General features: G+C 39.5%; 1 protein-coding gene across 1 annotated transcript; it reads left to right on the top strand.

Annotated features, from left to right (window-relative positions):
- Nucleotides 1-924: 924 nt before the first annotated feature.
- On the top strand, nucleotides 925-22,578 carry POLB (DNA polymerase beta). The gene is made up of 14 exons (XM_010957861.3): nucleotides 925-1,161; nucleotides 1,432-1,489; nucleotides 3,895-3,961; nucleotides 7,347-7,421; nucleotides 8,026-8,084; nucleotides 9,478-9,527; nucleotides 11,328-11,379; nucleotides 12,912-12,966; nucleotides 13,064-13,136; nucleotides 14,263-14,333; nucleotides 14,974-15,060; nucleotides 20,665-20,729; nucleotides 21,187-21,326; nucleotides 22,334-22,578. Exons 1-14 carry the CDS (start codon nucleotides 1,101-1,103, stop codon nucleotides 22,426-22,428), a joined length of 1,008 nt encoding a protein of 335 aa, XP_010956163.1. The 5' UTR covers nucleotides 925-1,100; the 3' UTR covers nucleotides 22,429-22,578.
- Nucleotides 22,579-22,672: the final 94 nt, after the last annotated feature.

Here is a 22,672-nt window from a genome sequence, read left to right on the forward strand (position 1 = left end):
AATATTAATAATGGTTAAGCTGGATGGTGAGATAATCACTGATTTTAACTTTCTCTTCTCCTTTTATATACTTTTCAGATTTTGCCACAGCAACCATGTATCATTTTGTTAAGCTTTTAATTTCATTTACACACAAAACAATTGCCTGGAATTGGCAGTTGAGTATGAGCCCCAGGAGTTACCCTTGTAAATGAAACGTTGCTGATGTCACCCTTCTGCTTCTCAAGCAGACCTCTGAATTTTCGTCATTATGTTGTAAATGATGGTGCATTGCTCATCATCTAGGGTAAGGACTTTTCTCTTCCTAGTGGTTTTTCCACTTTGGTCCCTACTGCAGAAGGAGGGGAATAAAAAATAAACTATCTTCTGACACTGGTTGGCATATCTGCTAAAAATTTTAGGAGGCTTTCCTATGATGGGTAAATAACATTCCAGTCAGCCTTACAGGACTCCTTTGCAGCGTGAACCGCAACGCAGCCTCACAGAAAGTTTGGGCAGTAGATCTGACGCTGGTGTTGCGTCTAATCACACATAAAGCATGTGATGCTCTCAATAACGATTACTGTGCACATATGGTGTGTATTCCATCCCCCGCCCCAGCATCTTACATGCCCCCACCTCTGATGTTCTGACTTCAGAGTCAAAACGCCTCTCCCATTTTTCCTCTCCTAGGGAGAGGATTCCGGAGAAACGTACTGGGAAGATAGGTACGTCTTAGGTTAGAAATCCAGGTCTTCTCATAGGAACCCCCTCGAAATGTAATCTCGGGCTCCCATTTTCCAACCGCCATTTCCAAGCCCTGGCCCAACCTCCTGGTCCAAGTCTCCGCGCACTCTAGGTTCCCTTCACTCGCTCGCCGTCCAGGCCCCGCCCCCTGGACCCGCCCCTCGCCCCGGACACGCCCAAGCGCGTGACGTCACCGCGCCGCGCGCCGCGCCCCCTGTCAGAGGCAGCCATTGTTCAGCGAGTCGCGCTGGCTTCGGCGCGGCTGGGTCGGTCCTGCCCCCTGCCCCCTCTCCAAGACCCGGCCGCTCCTGAAGCTGGGAGAGGGGGCCAGGCCCTGGCTGTGAGCGCCCTGCGGACCTCGGGTGCAGGCCACCATGAGCAAACGGAAGGCGCCGCAGGAGACTCTCAACGGGGGCATCACCGACATGCTCACGGGTGAGCGCCGGCCCGGGCGCGCTGGCTTTCTCCTCTCCTCCTACTCGCTGCCTTCCCTCCCTGCCCTCGGGTCCCCCAGCCCAGCGCCTCTGGCTGGTTGTCAGCCCTGCCGGGGACTCTTCCGTGGCCGCTTGGGCTGCCCTTGGCCTGGCCTGTGTACAAGCCGGGGCCACTGTCCCGTAAGAGGCTGTTAGTCCCTTTCCAGGAAACTCGGTCCTCATTTGTTTACTCGTGGTTCTTGTTCACCGGAGCATCTCGTTGCCTTTACAGAACTCGCAAACTTTGAGAAGAACGTGAACCAGGCTATCCACAAGTACAATGCCTACAGGTGGGTCGGTGCAGCATTCTCGGGTACCGTGCGTTCCAGGTGTGTGGCAGTTAACAGGGCGAGGGTCCAGTGGATATTTGGACCATCTGCAGGGGGAGGAAAAAAAGCGAGAACTCAGGGTATTGACTCTAGTGGCACCTTACCGCGATTTTTTCTGGGAGAGTTTGGGCAGAGCTCTGTAGGATCAGTTCTGATTAGTTGCCTATTCTGATTGAAAATAGGCTGATCCTTATTTTTCCCGTCATCAAACTTGAATTACTGAAAATGCAGTTTGGTTTTAAATTATAATGAAAGACAGCGGGTGAGATCTGTGCTATGAAATAGATTTATTTCAAGGAAATCGTTCCAGCTGGTTGATCTATGGCTGATCGTTCACCGTTTGGGATCCTGTCTTTGTCGATTTCACCAGGGGCCTGATCCTAGCCATTAAGGCCACATCCCTTTACTTCTGCTCCGTTTACTGTAAACATGTCCAAGACCCTCAGCTCTTAAAAGCAAAACCAAAACAACTTTCTTAACTTCCATCTACCCTCTAGCTAGCACCTTACCTCTTTTCTCCATTACAGTGAACTTTGAATAGCCTGTGTTCCTTGCCTGGAATTCCTCATCCCCAGTCATTCCTTATCTCAGTGTAATTTCCATCCTTCCATTCCTCTGAAAATGCTCATCTTACTAGACACTCATCTCATCTCACCTTACTAGGCGCTCAGTGGCATTTGGAGACTCCAAGTCTGTATCTCGCTGGGCTTTTCTTCAGATTTTCAAGCCTCTATTACATTTATCTCTACTCTTTCAAAACTCAACTCCCTTCCTCCCTTCCCACTCACCATAATTACAGACTGGTTACACTCCTCCCTTTCCTTACCTCCTGTGGATTCCTATATAAAGTAAAGCCACTGTCGTCCACACATTTGATGATCTCGAAATCAGAGAGATATTCAACCCTATATTCCATTTGAGTCTCAGCAGGCTTCAGGGAGGTGGTGTTTACTCTTAAAGGGGCCCATCAGAAAATAAGGGAGAGAAAGAACAGTCTAGAGAGGGGAAACAGAATATGCCAAGGTGTTGAGACATGAAGGGGTATACGGTTTTCTAGGAAGTCAGTAATTCAGTTTGCTTAAGAGATATAGTCTGAGTGGGAAACAAGTCTGGAGAAGCAGGTGATGCCCTACATCCCCTAACCCTACGTGCTCCTCCGCCACCTCCGACCCCCATATACAGTCCTCTTCATGTGGCCAAAGTATTCTTTTGAAAATAGTTAGCTGATCTTGTCATTCTTCCACATTAAATAATTAAATATTTCCTCTTTACCTTTTCCCCCCCATTTTTTCTCTTTTTTTTGGGGGGGGGGATTAGGTTTATTTATTTTTAGAGGAGGTACTGGGAATTGAACCTAAAACCTTGTGCGTGTTAAGCATGTGCTCTCTACCACTTGAGCTATAACCCACCCCTCCTTTCCTCTTTACCTTGATAAAACCCCGCAGCATCGGGGCATAAGCAAGGCCTTCCAGGATCTAATTCTTCCCTTTCAGGGTTATGTGCCATAGTGCCAGTCATGTGGCGCTGCTTGCCTTTGCTGAAACATGTCCTCCACAAACTGCCCTGAACCTACCTTTCCAGATGCATCATCAGTAATACGCTGATAGAGAAGTTGAAATCCAAATCTCAAGCTTATATGTGCTAGAACAGAATCAAAAACTAATTCTCCAAAGACTATCCAATATTCATGCTTTAGACTTAGAAGTACTGTTGCTTTGTACCAGCATCAACGCTAAAGGGCATTTAGCATTGAAATGACAGACAGGGTACCATCAGTGAGTTCCCCGGGTGTACCCAGTCTGTCACCAGATTACCAAGCTGGGTGTGGGTGGAGATGGACAAGGGTCACAGGTCACTGCTTTATGTGGAACTGAGAAGAGACAGATGAAAAGAAGGACTGGCAGAAGGACATGGGGATACAGTTTTAAACCATGAATTTAAAAATGACCATAGATAAGCCAGTTTGGTATCTAGTTGTTTGAATACTACTAGGTGACACATTTTTTATGAAAGAGAGTTACGAACAATTTCTAAAAATTAGCTATTAAAAAAAAAACTTCAGTGATGTTTTCCAGTTAATCCCAAAAAGGAAAGGTTACTGATTTCCTGACTCTCCTTAGTTTTACATATACAGTTAAAATTGTATTATTCTCAAATGTGAAGATTTTCATGATTCTTAAGAGTCAGAGATGCAGGAGTCCTGTCAGCTCATTGACTTCTTAAAGTTTTACACGGATGTGGACAATTAGTTATCTTAGTGAGTTTAAGCTGCATATTTGCTCGTATGCGTATTATCCCAGTTTAAGAAAAATTGAAACCTCACTCGATTTCTAATTGGTTTTCCTCTTTTTTCCTTTAACTTGTAGAAAAGCAGCATCTGTGATAGCAAAGTACCCACAGAAGATAAAGAGTGGAGCGGAAGCTAAGAAGCTGGTAAGTTTAGCAGCAGGTGGACTGAAGGGCTCATGCATATGCAAATTTGGTGGGTTCCCCAAAAAACGAAATTTGCCTCTGAAGCTACCTTGACCCACACAAGCAGATTTCACTGCTTTCTTGGAATAGTAACGCTGTTTCAAGCACACTTTTTCAAGCTCAGAGTGTTTTGGCAAAGGGGATGGATTTAAACATTTAAAAACTATACGTGGTTATTTTCCTTTCTCTGTTTCGCCATATATATATATATATATATGTATCCATTCTCACCTTGAATTTCAACTTGAGTGTTCATCCTCAAGAAGAGTATGGTGGGAAGGGGGTGGATATAGCTCAGTGGTAGAGTGTGTGCTTAGCGTGCACGAGGTCCTGGGTTCAATCCCCAGTCCCTCCATTAAATAAATAAATAAATAAACAAACCTAATTACCCCCCCAAAAAATAAAAAAAATTAAAAAAGAATATGATCAGAGTGGTACTAGTGTGTCTGCTCCATAGCTGTGTTTCCAGGATCCCCAGGTATAGGAACTTCAGTGAGTTAGTGAGAGTCTGTGTTCCCAAAGAGATCTTACCTACCAATAGGCGCATGACTAAGCACCTCTGTGTATGGTGGTACTTAGCCCCGCTCTCTGTAATTTCCATGAAGCCCTGTCTGCTGGTAGTCTCACAGCTTCTAAAGGTTTAGCTGCATCTCTTGGTCATTAATTTGTATTAATATCACCAAGAATATCCTCGGAAAGTCTACCTATTGGTAGATGGTTCTCTGTCATCTAAATCTCACTGCAAGTTTCCAAGTTCCTCAAGGTTAAGGACCACGTCATATTCATCTTTCGTGAAAGGTGTCCAACTGACATGGCTTTTGATTAGTCTAGGTCCTGACAGTTACCACCTTCTGTTCTTTCCCCATCTGTGTTTCACAAACCTCCTCTAGAATTTAGGTATCAATATTTGATTGTCCTTAATTTTCCCATGTGAGCCTTTAGAAGGTGAACTATAACTGTCCTTATATTTTTACCTTTCAGTCATAACATTCCCATAAATCGTGTACATCTTATGACTGAGTGACAGATTATCCGCATTAATTATGTGCCACAACTTTACCTTGAATTTATTACTCAGTACAAATTATGCTCTGGTGTATGGGTTTTAAATCCTTTTTGGCATAAACGGTTCTCCACATCAGTGTATTCTCCTGCAGTGGGCTAGCCAAGCAAGTGATAAATACATTAGACTCTCATTCTGAGCTTCTGTCTTGGTGAGCTGACTCAGTGGTAACCTCAGGAGCCACTTCTGCATCTCTTCTGTTCCCCTTTTATCACTATTGAATTTCCGTCTTCATGTTAATTGCAGATAGCCTGCTCATTTATTAGAGGCAAACTTCTGACGTGTTGTGATGCATTTCATCCCAGATCTGAGCCTGTGGTGTATCCCTGACAAAGACACAGAAGCACCCAAAATTGCTTTTGCATATGGCTGGACTCGTGAAAGGTCATCATTATTCCTTTTCACCATTATTTTTAAAAATCACAGACCTCCTCTCTGGTGCATATGAGTGTTTCTCAAAAACCTAGTAATCTGCAGTTTCCAAAATGAGTGTTTTGCCTTTTATCCTTTAATGTTAGGTTTGGAAGCTGCCTCAGATCAGTATGTATCTTGTGATAGAGGAAATGAGAAACCCCAGTACTTTCCCCTTTCTGTCCTACTTCCTAAATTTTGTTTGTTCCTACTTGTAATTGCTATTTTCAGATACGCATTCAGCAGTCTTGGGACAGGTATTAATCTTTAAATAAATCAAGAATACAGAAGGGTGAATTTAAGGCTAAGAGGCAGTAGGAAGTAACTGGCCCACATTATGCATGTTGCACGCTTATTACTAAAAAGGACCGATAAACATGAAGGAATGTTTCACTCATAATCAGAGTTGCAAATTCAAACAAGATGCTATATATAGTGAGTGCCTACCACATTATCAAATATAATGCACAGTGTGGGCAGAAATGTGGGAAAAAAGACTCATTTATTGCTGAGCAAAGTGTTGGTTATTTACAGCTTTTCTGAAGGAAGGATAAGGTTGCAGAATGTTGGCAAAATGTGTATATCTTTTGTCCCAGCAGTTCTACTTTGAGGAATTTATCCTGAGGAAACCAGCAGAGATTTTTTTTTTTTAATTTTTATTTTTTGGTGGGGGGAGGTAATTAGGTTTATTTAATTTTAGAGGAGGTACTGGGGATTGAACCCAGGACCTTGTGTGTGTATGCTAAGCACGCGCCCTACCACTTGAGCTATACCCTCCCCCCAGCAGAGATACATTTATACAAGGATTCATTAGCTCATAATTGTTGAGCACCTGTATGCCAGGTATTCATCCAGGAGCCAGGGATAAAGCAGCAAAAAGATAGGATCTCTGCTGTCTTAGAGCATGTATTCTAGAGGAATGCTGGTAAACATGAGCCACATTTGGCTTGTGGGCTCTTGAAAGGTGGCCAGTGTGATGAAGAAATTGAATTTTTAATTTTGATTAATGTAAGTATAAATTACCACCTGTGGCTGGTCTCTACCATGTTGGCCTGTGCAGTTTTAGAGCAGTGGTTCTCCATGAGTGGTACCCAGACCAGCAGCATCCGCATCACCTGGGAACTTGTTAGAGATGCAGCCTATTGGGTCGGAAACTCTAGGGTGTGACTTGGCATTCTGCGTTTTCACGTGTCCCCCAGGTGATGCTGGTGTATGCAACAGCTTGAGAACATCTGTTCTAGAGGAAGTTCATGACAGCATTGTTACACTATCAAAAATTGGAAACCATCTAAATATTCTCCTGTATTTTTAAAGTATTTTTAAAGTAAATTATGTTACAGTCGTACAATGATACACTACGCAGCCGTTAAAGATGTTTTAAGTTGTATTTATTTATTGATGTGGAAATTTGTTCATGATGCATTTTTAAGTTAAAGCACTTAACAAAGCAGTATGATTCTAAAGAAAGTAGGAGTGTGTGTGTGTGTGTGTGTGTGTGTGTATAAGCAAAAAAGTCGGTGTATAACATGTTAAGTGTTAAGTTATTTTCATTTTCAGGGTGATGGAATTAACAAGTGATTTTAGTATTTTTCTTTATGCAACTATCTTTTCTAATTTTTCTACAAGAAAAATTAATTTTAAAGAAGAGTCATTTAGAATTGTCTTATTGGGGCTTCTCTTTTGTCGGATCATTGAAGCATTTTGTCTTTGGGAGAACGTCTTTTTACTGGTGCTCAATTTTCTGTGTCCTTTGTTTCAAAGCTGGTCATGTGATGATCACTTGTTTTGCATTTCTCATTTCTTACTTTACCTTTTAGTGATTTGGTTAGCATTATATTTGTGTAACTTTTGTATTTTTGATTTTCTACGTAGCCTGGAGTAGGAACAAAAATTGCTGAAAAGATTGATGAGTTTTTAGCTACTGGAAAATTGCGTAAACTGGAAAAGGTAACATTTCACTTATTTGCTTGCTTGCTTGATGATAGTGTCTGCCTTTGTGGCAGCGGTCACGTACCACCGCTGCAGGGCGAGTGATGGCCTCACCCTCTGAGACGCAGGAGGAGAAGGGAGTAGTGTTTATGGCTTTGTAAGTGTCCTATATTTTAAACTTTGAATATTGTTCCTATAAGCATTCACTGATTTTTACGTGGCATTTAAGAGATTGTCAGCATCTGTAATAGAAATACCTCCCCATTTTCAGTACAATTCAGAAGGGAGGTGATAAACTTGGACTCAGTGATGGTTATCTTTTAGCATGTCTATGCTTAAACTCTCCCAAGCATTTTTACTGTTTTATTTCACCACGATGATAGTAATTCTATCATTTCTGGTCTCTTTTAAAAGTGTTAGATAAATTAGAGATGGGACATCTCCATCCATCTTACTCACCTGTACCCACTGGAGTTATGTATGAAACGCTTCTGCACAGGTTATCCAGGAGACTGTAAATGGCTCTTCAAGTCCCTTAGCTGACTGGTGTGTTGCCAATAAGAGTATTTGAGCCCTCAAAGCATTCCTAAATCATTGTTAGACTTTTTTTTTTTTCTTAAAGATTCGGCAGGATGATACGAGTTCATCCATCAATTTCCTGACTCGAGTTAGTGGCATTGGGTAAGAATTATTTTTTTAAGCAGACACAGTAGAGGGTTGGTTTAATTTCTGTATGTCAGCCAAACTGAAGTAACTGCTGTTTCCCTTGGCACCCCCCACCTCCGTGTCTTTGCCCGGGAAACGCGCTCTTCCATAATTAACGTGTCAGAGGCTGGTCCTTCACAAGCCGCCTCTACTTTAAAGCCCTGTTCAAGGCCCGTATTACCGGCTTCATGATTCAGTTTGAGTCCTCAGCCCAAAACCATCTCTCCTTCCTGTAAACCCATTAGCACTTGCTCTGTGGACAGCTTGTCACTCCCTCCAGAATCTACCTCTTTTGCCTCAGTGTGCATGATATTTATCTTAAACATTCAAGCTTTTGTATGAGTTTGGACCAAACACTCAGGTATTTCTTAATGAAAGCATCTTTATCTTAAATTTGGGCTAGCAGAGGTGCCCTTGGCACTGGGCAGAGTGAAGATGAACACCAAAATACCAGAGCTGTAGTGAATGCTTTACCTAACTCTTGTCTTGATAGAATGAGACGGTCTTTTAGATACATGATGACCGTTCCTGAATGGCAACATTTTGATGAAAGCTATTTTACAATATATTAAATTCCTAAACCTCGTATACAAAAGGAGCATGACTCCCTGGGGACCCAAGACAATGATAAAATATTAGCATTTGTCTTAGACATCATCTGCTAACATTATTCTCTTTAACGTGAGATGCTGTGGCAGAGCCAGGAATAGGACTGAGATCTCCTGACTTGCGACTCAGATCTATTATTTCTACGCCCAGTTGGCTTCCTGATATGAATATCAGTTTCTGTACAAAGGCTCTTTGTCATTCAAATCTCACCTTAAATATCACCTGAGAGGCCCTCCCTCACCACCCAGTCTAAGGTAGACCCAGCCACTCTGCCTTACGACCCTATTTTAATTCATCTACCTGATATTTTTCTTTGCATCTATTTACTATCTCTCTCTACCCACGGGAATGTAAGTAGGTAAGAGCAGGGCCCTTATCTGTCTTATGCTGTATTTTCAGCACCTGGAAGAGCATCTAACATGTAGTAGGCCCTCATCAGATCTCATTTGAATGGATGAACAGTTTCAAGTGCCTGTATGTATGTTCTATGAATAAACTGCACAGGCATCGTGGCACCTGGCTGCTCGGACATCTTTTTCGTGTCTAAGTTCATGATTGTCTTCCTAGATTAAGGCTTCAGGAAATCTCTTTGGATGAAATTGAATGTCACCAGAGTAACCACGCAACAGTTTAGCAGGTCTTTTGTAGCTCGACAGTAACTCTTTATGTTTGACAAGCGAAGACGCGAAGACATAACTAGTTATTTGTTACAAGGATCCTGAGTTTCACTCGATACTGAAATAATCTTCTTTCTTTGTAGTCCATCTGCTGCAAGGAAGTTTGTAGATGAAGGAATTAAAACATTAGAAGGTACGTATGTACAATAGGTCACGAACTTCAGGTTAGATACAGTCCTGAAGGATCATTAATGCGCTAACAATCTGGAACTTGAAAAACCCTTTTTCAATTAGTAGGTACGAGTGACAAGATTTCCTTTTTAACAGTAAAAAATAGATATAAAGTGTAAGTTTATATTCCCATTTTAAACATGTTTTGGTTTATAAGTCAGAAGAAAACCAAGAAGTGGCTTCTTGGTTTAAAGGCAGTGATTTCATTTGCAGATTTTTAGACTATTTAAATTGCTTTTGTTTCTTTAATAAAATTTTAGACCATAAAGTCCTACACATTCAGCCTAAAAGCCAAGTTATGTATATTGGGAAAAGTTCTGTCGGAGGCTTGCAATGCCTACGGAAGGAATTTTTGCTTTCAAAGAAGTGATAAATATAGAAGTCAAGTAATTATAAAACATTTCCCTTAAATCTGATATAGCCATCTTTTAAATATAGTGTATCTCTTCATGTTTTCAAGGATGTATACCATATGGAGTCATTACAGCACATCTGTGGCTTCTGTGGGATTAATATTTGTAGGTTCAACTATTTGTAAGCAACCCAAATGATTAAGTGGACAGATTGTAGAGAATGACTTGGGTTTGCATCCAATCTCCACCACTCTATTAGCAAGGATGACTGTAATGCTTCAGTTTCTTAGCCACAAAATCTTATAATTTCTCCTACATTTGATTTAAAGCAATAATGTATGTAAAAGACTTAGCAGAGTGCTTGGTACCTAGTAAGTACTTAAGGATAGTAACTGACTTAAGAGGCTTGATTAATTAGTAATATTACTAAGTTAAGAATTTGTGTGAATCACATAGCTGGAGATGCCTTTCTGCCTGTGGCATGAATAGTTTATCTGAGTGAAATATTGGTTAAAGAGGCCAAGACTTTGTTTCTCAGAGGTATTCAGTTGCATCCCTTGGAAGTATCAAGGATTTACTGTAATGGTTTTTACATTATTTCACAATTTACAGATACGTAATATAACTATTGATATTTCTCCTATATTAATAAACTCAATATTTCTGTCATTTACTTTAATGTTTTCTGTGTGCACACAACTATGAGAAATATTATGTGCTCCATGTAGCATAAAGAGTTTATTTTTCTCCACTTTATACCTCCAGAGAAAATTCATGTTTGTGAATATAAAGGTGACAAGAGGAATTCCTTCTGAAGCATGCTTATCTTGCTGTTCCTTTAACAAGGCTCCCTCCTGTACTCATGGCCACGGAAGGAACGCCCAGATGGAACTAAGTCACTTTCAATTTAAGATACGACATCTTTTAAATTAAAAAATGATGATAATACCTCTCCTTTCAACAGGAGTTTTAGCATAGGATCTGCTCAAATTGGTACTCAATAAATACTAATTGAATGAAGGAGTAAATGAAAAAATGAACAATATGAATGAACTTCTGCTACTGTTTACCATAAACTAAGCAATATAGGTTCTTAGGAGGCTCCTTTTTGCTCTAGTCAGTGAAATTTGGTACCATCCTGGTAAGTTTTATTTACTAGCCTATGTAACTGTAATTGAAATTTTGATTCAGTAAATAAAAAATGATCATGAAATCAACTGTTAGGTTTTATTAAATTGATTTGAAGAATCACTTTTATCTAGTTCTTAATATCTGAACCTGTTTTTCATTGTCTTTTCGGAATCATTACAGTGTGTTTTCCAGGTAGTTCTTTGAAAAAAGGATCACTGAATTTAAAAGTTTTTTCTAAAAATGCTTAAATTAGCATCTCAACTTTATCTTCTATATAGATCTCAGAAAAAATGAAGATAAATTGAACCATCATCAACGAATTGGGCTAAAGTAAGATAGCAAATTTTCTTTTGACACTTGATATATAAAAGTAAAAATTATTAATAGCCATTCTTCATATACCATAATAAGTCTTCAAACTTAGTTAAACACAACCATTTTCCTATTCAGAAATGCTAACGTTTGTTGCAGACTTCTGAATTCACACGTTTTGTTGTTGCTTTCTTGTTTGTTTGCTTGTTTTGAGTATATCCCTCATTCCTTTGACTTTGGCTGGGAGCTTCCTCTTCAAATACATAGAACTGAGGGCATCAGTCAGTCAGCAGGTGTTTATTTCACGCTTACATTGCAGACAGCACCGCACTAGGTCTGAAGTGAGGATATAAACAGGTTTGACATGGCTCTTAAGAAGTTTAGAGTCTGCGTAAGAAGACTAGACATGAACATGAAACACCAAATTTTTTTAATAAAAGGAAAAGAGACAAAACCCCAGACACCTAAATAACAGAATAGGAATAACTAGTAGACATGTGGTCTGTCAGCATCAATGATCACTTTCTAATTGATTATTTGCAATGCCTAGGGCATAAGCTCTGTACACATGGACCTCCTCGTCTTCTACAGCCTTGTCACTCACTCAGTCCTGATTACCTTCTGAACTTCCCTGTTGATGGTTTCCGCAATGTGATAACACGCAGGCTGCCCCACCTAAACTTTGGCAGGAAGTGATCAGGATTGTGTGGTTCTCACTCTCTTTGCATTGACATAGTAAGTCTTCTGAAGAAAGTGGTTGTTGTAAGAATTGGTTTTGAACAGTCACTTTATCATTCTTCAATGTTGTTTCATACTGAGATAATATTTTTCTAACAGCCTCATTGAAATGCAATTCATATGCTGTATCATTCACCCGTTGGAAGTGTACAATTCAGTGGTTTTTAGTAAATTCACAGAGTTGTACAACCAGCACTGTAGTCAGTTTTAGAACATTTGTGTTATCCCCAGAAGAGCCCAGATCCGTTACTGGTCACTCTCCATTTCTCCCCAGCTGCGCTTTCCTTCCCCAGTCCCTGGCAACCACTAATCCACTTTCTGTCTCTATAGATTTGCCTTTTCTGAATTTTTAATGTAAATGAAATCATATAATACATGGGCTTTTATAACTGGTTCCTTTTACTTGCCTAATGTTGTCTTCATTTATCTATATTGTAGGATAATATTTTAAAAAACAATTTCTCAGGACTTAAGAGCAATGAACTGTAACCCCTTGATTTGCCAGTAGGGGGCAGTCTAACTTGGGACGTACTAACAAATATATTTACTCTTGGTATATGAATGTGAAGGTTACTTAAAGTAAGTCTAGATGGAACGTCTGGAATATCACAAAGCATGACATTTCAGGATTTTGATCCAAGTTAAGGAATAAGCCTCTCCCACCCCCCAGTTTTACTCTTGTCTTCTTAATAAATTTTAGTCTTGATTTTTGAAGGATCTGCTTATATAAGAACATTTGATATGGTAGTCAGTTTAATTTTTAAGATTTAAATTTCACAAAAATCTTTTGTCTACTTATTTTGTCTTTATAGATATTTTGAGGACTTTGAGAAAAGAATTCCTCGCGAAGAGATGTTACAAATGCAAGTAAGAGCATGCTGAATTGTATTCTGTGATTAGAATTAACAACGTCACTTGGTGAAAAGCCATTTTTAGAATACTAACTTAATTTTTCTTCTATTAGGATATTGTACTAAATGAAGTTAAAAAAGTGGATTCTGAATACATTGCTACAGTCTGTGGCAGTTTCAGAAGAGGTAACATACTTCCTAATCCTAGGTTATCCATGTTAAAATTGCCTAGTATATACGAAAAACCTGGATTAAAAAGATGTAATTTGTGTTACTTCATAGATTTACTGTAAGATCCAATAGTATTAGCTAAGTTCATTTGTTTATAAATGGCAATATGTATTAAAAATTAGATCCTGACTTTATTATAGGATGATTTTTTTAATGACTAGTTTTAATAAAATGTATAAAATAATTGTATATATTAAATACTAATAGTGGTTGTCTGGCTAGATTCTAGTGAAGCTGTGGGTAGTTTTTGTTTGTTTGTTTTATTTTATTTTATTTGTTTTCTCTAATGACTCTTAAGTTTAATGTCCCAGAAACACCAGTTCAAAACTGATTCTCGCAACAACCAGGTTCTTCAGAAGATCTTGGTTTCACTATGTGACTGTGGGCAAAGTGAGAACCACACAATCCTGGTCTCTTATTGGCTCAGAATTTTGGAAGCATAACTAAAATTATATTAAGTTAAAAAGTTGAAATGGAAAAACTTTATTTAAAACTTCAGAATAGATGTCTGACTAAACCTCTGGCCGCCTCTGGAGTTCTGCTTAGGAAGTGGTTGTGGGCTGTCAGAAATTCTCTGGTAGCTGCTGTAAGAACCTAGAGTTCTTATCCATGATACTTGTAACAGTAATTGTTACCACGGTTCATTAAATGAATTCATTCCTAAGAATTGAACTGAATTTTCTGATTAACCTTCATAGGGTTAGAATGTATTGCTTCATTTGAGGTTTCTGGATATTTAGTGCTCCTAGATGTATTTTAAGGCTGTACTTAAATGTTGTTATTACTCATTATTGAGTAGTTATTTAGATGCATTTTTAATAATATTTAACCGGTTATATGCATTGTGTGTCTAATGCCAATTACCATTATCCCAGATTTCTGCTGTTTACATCTATATACCTGAATAGTTGGGCAGAAAGTTGAAGTCTTTTAATTAATTCTGACAATGAAGCACAGTGTGAAATAGAAAGTTAGGCTCTAAGAAGTAAGGCTCTTCCGTGTATGTCATCACCGTGGTCCTACGTTTGCCTAATTGGTAAATCCACACGGAGAATTCCACGCACATCTTCTGCTGTCACAGGTGCAGAGTCCAGTGGCGACATGGATGTTCTGCTGACCCACCCAAGCTTTACCTCTGAATCAGCCAAACAGGTACCTTGGAATTTATCATCAGATGTCATCAGTCTTCCACAGCAGTGAATTAATCATTTTCTAAATGATAGTTGGGTATTTTCAGAATGCATTTTTGTTTTACTCTTTCTGGAAGTCAGTTGGAATGTTTTGTACTGATTGAATTCTGGGAAAGGCAAACTAAGTTGTTGGAAGGGATACACATAATTTTTCCACACAACTGGCAGGACAGTCTAACATTTGAAAAAGATGAGATTTATAGATATTTTATAGATATACCCAGTGTAATTCAGGGTTTCATTAAAGAAGTTTTTTTCTACTAAAAAAATTGAATTAAGAAACTTTACGTCTTTTAGAAGACCCAATGAAGGCAAAATGTTTTTGATTTTGTAATACATACCTTTGAAAGATGAAGCGGCTAACTTTTTCTTTAATGAAATAGATAAACACAAATGATGTTCATTTGAGGGTATCGTGATATTGCTGAAAAGTAGTGGTTTCATTTGAGAAAGGTAAATTTTCTGTTAGAAAAAGAAATACTCAGAACAGAGGAAAACTAGGCATTCCTCCAGAGAGCATAAGAAAACTCACGTTAAAAATACTTTCTTGCTATAACCGAGTAATCACTTTTTTTCTTGTTCCCTAATTAATGATTCTACAGCCAAAGCTGCTACATCGTGTTGTGGAGCAGTTACAAAAGGTCCATTTTATTACAGACACACTGTCAAAAGGGGAAACAAAGTTCATGGTAAGTACTCACCTGAGTTAACACTTCTGAAAAACACCACTGGAGCCCGTTCAATAACGGTTCTGAGTGTGTGACCTCAGGGCCGCTCGGTATTTCAGTCATTGAACAGGACATCCTGACCTTAGGGCAGGAGACGCAGCAGGATGCCCACCTGAGAATATTTTCAGAAAGAGTTTTGTTTTAAATTCCCCACTTGTAAGCAATCTGTGGCATTGGAATAAATAATTAGGCATAATCTACTATTTTTAAAATATCCATCAGGAATTTGACACATAGTAAGTTTTTCCCTGAAACAGCAGATATTCTTTGACTCAGAATCTTTCAATAGTGAGATTAGAATTGTCTGAAGAGGAGGGGAGGGTAGAGCTCAGTGGTAGAGCACGTGCTTAGCATGCACCAGGTCCTGGGTTCAATCCCCAGTCCCTCCATTAACATAAATAAATAAATAAACCTTAAAAAAAAAAAAGAATTGTCTGGAGAGTATTAATCTATCATGACACCAAAGAAAGAAGGAATCAGGAAATGTAGTGGAAGGGAGAGGGAAGACACATTTTATGAGATGATTAAGAGGAGAGTTGGGGTAGGGGGACTTGCAGAGATTTTCACAGGAAACCCATCTTGACGAACTGTCAAAATCCTTTTGTCTTCCTAACGAAGTAAGATTTGAGGATTCAAGACAAATGGCAAACAGAGTAAAAACAGATTAATACGCAGACATAGAAAACAATCTTATGGTTCTGCAGGGGAAAGGGAGTGGGAAGGGATAAATTTGGGAGTTAGTGATTTGTAAATATTAACTGCTATATATAAAAATAGATAAAAAACAAATTTCTTCTGTATAGCACAGGGAACCATACTCAATATCTTGTAATAACCTTTAATGGAAAGAATATGAAAACGAATATATGTGTGTATGTGTATGACTGGGACATTGTGCTGTGCACCAGAAATTGACACATTGTAACTGACTATACTTCAATTAAAAAAAAAACACAGATGAATAGACGGCCCTGTGTAAACACTGACAGGACAGCAAATAGAAATCTAGGACTAAGGTGCTAAAGGCTTACCTGTACCTGCCGCTCACTTAAATACACCATGTGGACCCTGTTTTCTCCGTACTCCCCTTTCCCTGAGTTACGTGACTGAAAGGAAAGAGGCTGTGCTTTCGGAGAGTGGACATACCAAAATTAGCAAGAGTCTCAATGCCTAGATTTGACAGTTTTAGCTGAAAGTAGAAAAGGATGGGTGAGATGGATAATTAAATTACCAGGGCGCTCAGAAGATAGAACGGTGGTTGCAAGGTCCTTGCTGGGGGAGGGGGAGTGAGAGTTTAATGGGGACAGAGTTTCAGTTTGGGAAGATGAAAAAGTTCTGGAGACGGATGGGCGTGATGGTTACATAACAATGTGAATGTACTTAATGCCACAGAAACCACACACTTAAAAATAGTTAAAATGATAAATTTTATGTATGTTTAATCATGCATGCAAAAAAAAACCAGGTCATTATATTAACATGGTGATTTTAATGGGCTATAAAAGTGTATTGCCTGAGTTGGTCACACTTTATCAACGTCTTCAAAAGAACCGTGGGAAAGGTAAAAATAAAAATGCTAGACAGTCTTTGGGAATTAAATCTATGATCTCCCAAATCTGTCCGGTTTTGAGTTCTTCCTCTATGTCCAAAAGTATGTACACATATGAGATGTTATTTTAAAATGGCGTTTGTAAATGCCTCATGGACGTCCCTTTAAATTTACATTGACTTTGATTCACTCAAAATGAATGTGCATAAATTTTAACATTTAAAAAACATTCATTCAATCTTGTAATAACCTTTAATGGAAAAAAATACGAAAATGAACATATGTATATGCAAGACTGGGACATTGTGCTGTACACCAGAAATTGACACATTGTAATTGACTGTACTTCAATTAAAAAAAAATTAAAATAAAGAACATTCAGCCAGATAGAATTCTAAAAATACTACGTGCTAGACAAGTTGGTTTTTTTTTTTTTTTTTTACATTAGTAGGAAAGTGTCCTGGTATTAGCATATTCTGGCCTAAGCCTTTCTCCAGTGGCCATCTCTGTGACGGGCACTGGACTCCCTCCTGGGGAAGCGAGTGACCAGGAACATGTTTACCCCTTTTCCTTTGCAGGTTACACCCAGCCCACCAGCTGGTAATTTTCCCTGCTCTTCTTGCTAGCTGGGTTTCCACAGCCTCTGTGGGTCTTTCCTCTGGTGCCCTTTGAGCACAGCAGAATACTGTAGAGATTATCAAAAAGTGCTTCTGCCTTTTTAATTGCCTTCCTGGTCGCTGGCTCTGGGCAGCAACTCCCAGCGATGCTGCAGAGTCAGCCAGCTTAGACCTGACGTTATGAGAAACTAAGGCCTTTATGTTGTGACAGAGGAATCCATCCGAGTGCGTGGTTTGTGTACCAAGTTGGGATCCCCTACGTGTGTGGTTCATGTACTTGCTGAAGCTTCGAAAATGCCTGCTGTCTTGACGTGTAATTAGTATTTGTTAGGATGAGAGGCACTCCAGGTCAAGTTTCAAATCATTTGACTTTGGAGGCAGTAAGAAGTGACCTGCACGTGTTGCAAAGACAGGATGGGTGCAGATATACCGCATTGTAGATGAGTAGGTTCGGGTACAAAGGACACGGCAGCTTTCACCTCCATTACCAATTTGTTGTGTGATCTTAGGCAAGTCGCTTGACTCCTGTTAAGGCCTTAGTTTTCTGACCTATAAAATGATGTTCTCGCCCTATGTCTGAGAACCCTTTTGCAGATCAAATTAAGTAATATACGTGGAAACTTTGAAGAGTTTGTACAAATATCTTTTGAAGATCCTGAATCTTCAAAGAGTTGTGCCATGTTATACTAATATAATATATAATAATAATAATAATACAAAAATAATATATTTCTGTTTGGAAGTGGATTCGTTAGAGGAAGGTAGTAATCTGGAAAGGATTAAATTGGGGAACGGAAGAAGGGAAAGAAAGAGAAGATGGTGCTGGGAAAGAACAAAATGGGGAGGATGAGTATCCGTAGGATGAGACAGTGTATTCAACCAGTCCAGGGGATGGAGGGTATAGCTCAGTGGTAGAGTGTGTGCTTAGCATGCACGAGGTCCTGGGTTCAATCCCCAGTCCCTCCATTAAAAATAAAGAAATAAACCTAATTACTCTCCCCCAAACAAATGAATACAAATGAAATAATAAATAAATGTTTAAAAAAAACCCAAAAAACCAGTCCAGCAGATACGTACTTAGCATCTACTAAATTCCAGGCATCATTCTAGGAACGTGGGACAGATCAGTGAGTTTAAGTAGGACTCTTATTTGAGGGGTGTGGGAAGGGACTACAAGGTAACATTAACATTCAGTATATTCAGCAGGTAAATTGCATGTTAGGTTAGGATAATAAGTACTATATTTTAAAAAGAAAGAGAGAGCAGGGAATGGGGGATGGAGTGCAGGAGGCAGTATTAAATAGGAGGGCCTTATTGAGAAGCTGAGACTTGGGGGAAGGCTTGCGGTGAGGGAGTTAGCCAAGCAGGTATCTCAGAAGAGACAGGAAGACGGGAGTCAGAGCTGTGACCCTGAGTACATGAACACTAGCAGAGATAACCAACGAAGTGAAGATTCCTGGGTTTCTGAAAGGAAATTGGCTGCAAAATGAATCCAGCGGGATAAACCATTTTCACTCCATATCCACTTGGTTTCAGTCAGAATCTGTTGTTGCTAAAACCACCAACTGAATAGTTTTAAAGATGCAATCATCTGTGTGTTTTTTTCAGTTCTCTTCAAAACATGAATTCCTTTAAACTCATAGTCCTTAAACCTCAGGAAATCCAGGGTTACTCCAGATCTTCCTGTAACATCATGGTCTTTTTGTTTTGCTTTGTTTTCTTTTTTTCTTTTTTCTTTTTTTTGATGGTGGATAATTTGATTTATTTATTGTTAATGGAGGTACTGAAGATTGAACCCAGGACCTTGTGCATGCTAAGCAGGCACTTTATCACTGAGCTATACCCTACCCCCATCGTAGTGTTTAGTTAATTCAACTATTCTTCCTGTGACTATAATAAAATTACATTTGGAAGAAAAAAAAATCTCCTCTGCCTATTTGCTTTATATATGATGAGTACCACTCCAATTTTGTGCAAGTTTGGCCTCGGAGGAAGCTCTTTTGTAGCATATCTACAGGAAGGATTTACAGGACAATAGAAGACACCTTGGCCACACTGGGGGAATGAAAGGGTTTTATTTCAGACACTCGGCATGAAGCTACCTAATTGAAATGGGAAACAAAACTAATCCACTTAATGTAATAAAGAATTTATAGTAATACAGAGAAATTCTTTAACATCAGCACTTCAGAAAAAAACGCAGGAAATAAAATTAGCCTTGAGGAAAGGAACAAAGCCATGAGATGAAATCCTATTACTGATGTGACAGACACTGAGATTACTGCTTTTGGTGTTCCAGCGTCCATATCCGCAAGGTAGTGCCTCACAGTAATTCCATTTGAAGGTTGAGTTGGAACTTGTTAGTGCCTGAGAAGGGAGGTTTCAGAATTTAAAGATGAACAGCTTTCATTAATCTGTCAGCCGTAGCAGTAGCTGAAGGAAATACCCACTTTATTTTTTATTTATTTATTTTTTTTATATTGAAGTATAATCAGTTACAATGTGTCAGTTTCTGGAGTACAGCACAATGTCCCAGTCATGCACATATTTGCTTTCAAATTCAGAAAACACCCACTTTAGACTTAGATTTTAATTTTTCTGTGCTGCTGCATGCAGAGTATGGCTTTTAGTGACACGTGTACCAGAAGCCTGTCCCTCGTGTGTTTTACATACTCATGGTTTGCGGCCTAGTCCAGAAACTTTCTCAGTTTTTCTAGAAAAGGAAAACATAATGAAACAGACCTTGATCATTTTTGTTCGAAAACTGCAGAGATATCATGAAAAGTCACCTGTAGAGAGGGAAGAAAATGATCCCAATTTTCTTTTTTTTAATCCCTAATTTATTTAATCTTTTAAATTTTTCTTAATTTTCATCTCTCTGTCTTTTCTAATTTCTCGGCAATCCCCGCAATTTCAAATTTTCTATCATATTTTTAATTTTGATTTAAATCATTTCCTTGTGTGTTCTTTTTCTGCAGCATTCTGCCCTTATTTCATAAATAAAATATCTTGTTATCTGAGAACATTACTGATAGCTTTGGTGTCTCTTTTCTTCTCCCTGAATAATCATTGCTTCTTCCAAGTTGCTTTTTTCTGTTTGTTTTGGTTTCTGTCTTTCATGCTTTCCTTGATTAGCTTATTGTTTAGAATCACACAAAAGCCAGATCCTCATAACCAAAATCTTTGGCTACTGTTTCCTGCAGTTCTTTAATTATCACAAAGTACGGTAGGAAGGGGATGGTAATATTTAGTGCATAGAAAAGCTACTAAGAGTGCTCAGAATTCTAAAACGGCCTCCATTTAAAGCACCAATAATCTCACATTTAACAACATTTGATTCAAATTAAGCCTTAAGTTAAAAAAAAAATCTTTCAACATTATTTTAAATATCCATTTTAGGGTGTTTGCCAGCTTCCCGGTAAAAATGATGAAAAGGCGTATCCACACCGGAGAATTGACATCAGGTATGACTCAAAACTGACCTATTACCTTTTTCCCTTTTTCCCTCTCCCCATCCCATCCCATGTATCTTGGAATTTGCATCAATGTCTGGGACCCCTTTCATTCTGAAGTTCCATATGTTCCTGCAGTAGACGATGTCTAGCCTGACATGACTGTCTGCAGAATCTCCTTTACTTTCTCTGGATTTGCATCTCAGCACGATGCCTTCCGCAGCTCAGAGCAGACCCTGCCTGGGGAGAGTCAGTTGTCCTAGTGATACGCCTCTCTGCCTCCCTCCCCACCTCAGCTGACTGCAAGGTTGAGGTCATTTGCAGGGTCTACCTGATGGCAGTCTCCTCTTCAGGACCACATAGACTTATTTTAGGTGTTCTGTGCCTCATCAATTTTAAGAGTCCTATTTTTGCTAAATTTGAAATGTTTAGTAAAAGATAAGTCAGTTGTTTATTAATTTTTTTTTAGATTGATACCCAAGGATCAATATTATTGTGGTGTCCTCTATTTCACTGGGAGTGATATTTTCAATAAGAATATGAGAGCTCATGCCCTCGAAAAAGGCTTCACAATCAACGAATACACAATCCGTCCCCTGGGCGTCACTGGTGAGTGTTTGTGTCTTAGAGATAATCACAGACATCTGGATATTTTGGTTTAGCAAATTGGTTTTTCTAAAAAGCCTTTAAGTAACTGTACCAGGTAATTGTAGTTTCTTTGGTATTGTTAGTCCCTCAGGCAACAAAAGAGGCTTTAATCCATAGGTGCTTCCAAGCCCTCAATTGAAGGCCCATGATGACAAGATTTATTTATTTCTAGCTCTGTTAAAAATGGATTAAATTCTTTCTACCTTTGATGGTCAGTAACAAAAATCTTACTGATCTCAAGTGTTTCTGTGTTTTTAAATGTACTTCCAAGACTTCTGAAGAGCCTGGGTTTTATTGCGTTTAGTGCCAGGCCAAACGTGGCAGCTTCGACCCCAAGCTGTTCAAGTTTCCAGAGTAAGGATTGCTTAATCTCTGTTTTATAGCTCTTGTTGACATTTCACAATATACTGTGTGGTTTACTGTTCTCTGCTAGGAAAAGGAAGATTTTTGTCTTTTTGTCGTAAAAGTGTAAAACAGGGCTTTCGTCCCTGGTAGACGAGGGCGGGACTTCTCCCAGGTCAGTGTGTATGCAAACCACGTGAGGACCCCATGGATGCAGATTCTAATTCAGTGGGCTTGGCGTGGGCTTCTGCATTGCTGGTAGGCTGGTGGTGCCTCCCTGCTAGCCCAGGGACCACATTTGAGTTGCAGAGGAACTCACTCCAGTATTTTCTCTGACACCTGGTGACTACGGTGGGGGTCCAGTGGAGAGGAAGGCCATGCACTGGGGGCACTTCAGATGGTCAGAGTCAGCATATTCGGGTTCGTTTCATGCCCCGGTCACCACGTGTGACACAGCGCGGACCAGGCTCGTGGGGAGGATGGGGGCGGCCCATGTCTTGTTTCAGTGGCTTGGTGACTCATGCTTTTCTTCTGAAGGTGAGTCTTATGTGGCTCTCAGACCTGCACCTCCTGTAACTAGAGCCTGGACCTGTTCAGGAGGAAAGTGCTTTTCTGTCCCCTTGCAGGAGTTGCTGGGGAGCCCCTGCCGGTGGACAGTGAGAAGGACATCTTTGACTACATCCAGTGGAAATACCGGGAACCCAAGGACCGAAGTGAATGAGGCCGTCCTCCCAGGCACAGCCCCACAGGGGTCTTAATTTATTTCTTATCTTTTGCTATGTAAGGGTCTGTGGTGTTTTTAAATAATGGTTTCTTCTTCCTGCTGTAGTTTGCACTAATAGTCAATAAAACCTCTTGTATTATTATCAGATGATCTTGTTATTTTATTAGCAAATATGTTTAAATTTATGTACTGTTTGTGATCACAGTTTGCTAAGGGTCAGTAAGAGAGAATTAAGAGATGA

Source organism: Camelus bactrianus, chromosome 26, assembly GCF_048773025.1.
Source record: "Camelus bactrianus isolate YW-2024 breed Bactrian camel chromosome 26, ASM4877302v1, whole genome shotgun sequence".
NCBI classification, from domain to species: Eukaryota; Metazoa; Chordata; class Mammalia; order Artiodactyla; family Camelidae; genus Camelus; species Camelus bactrianus.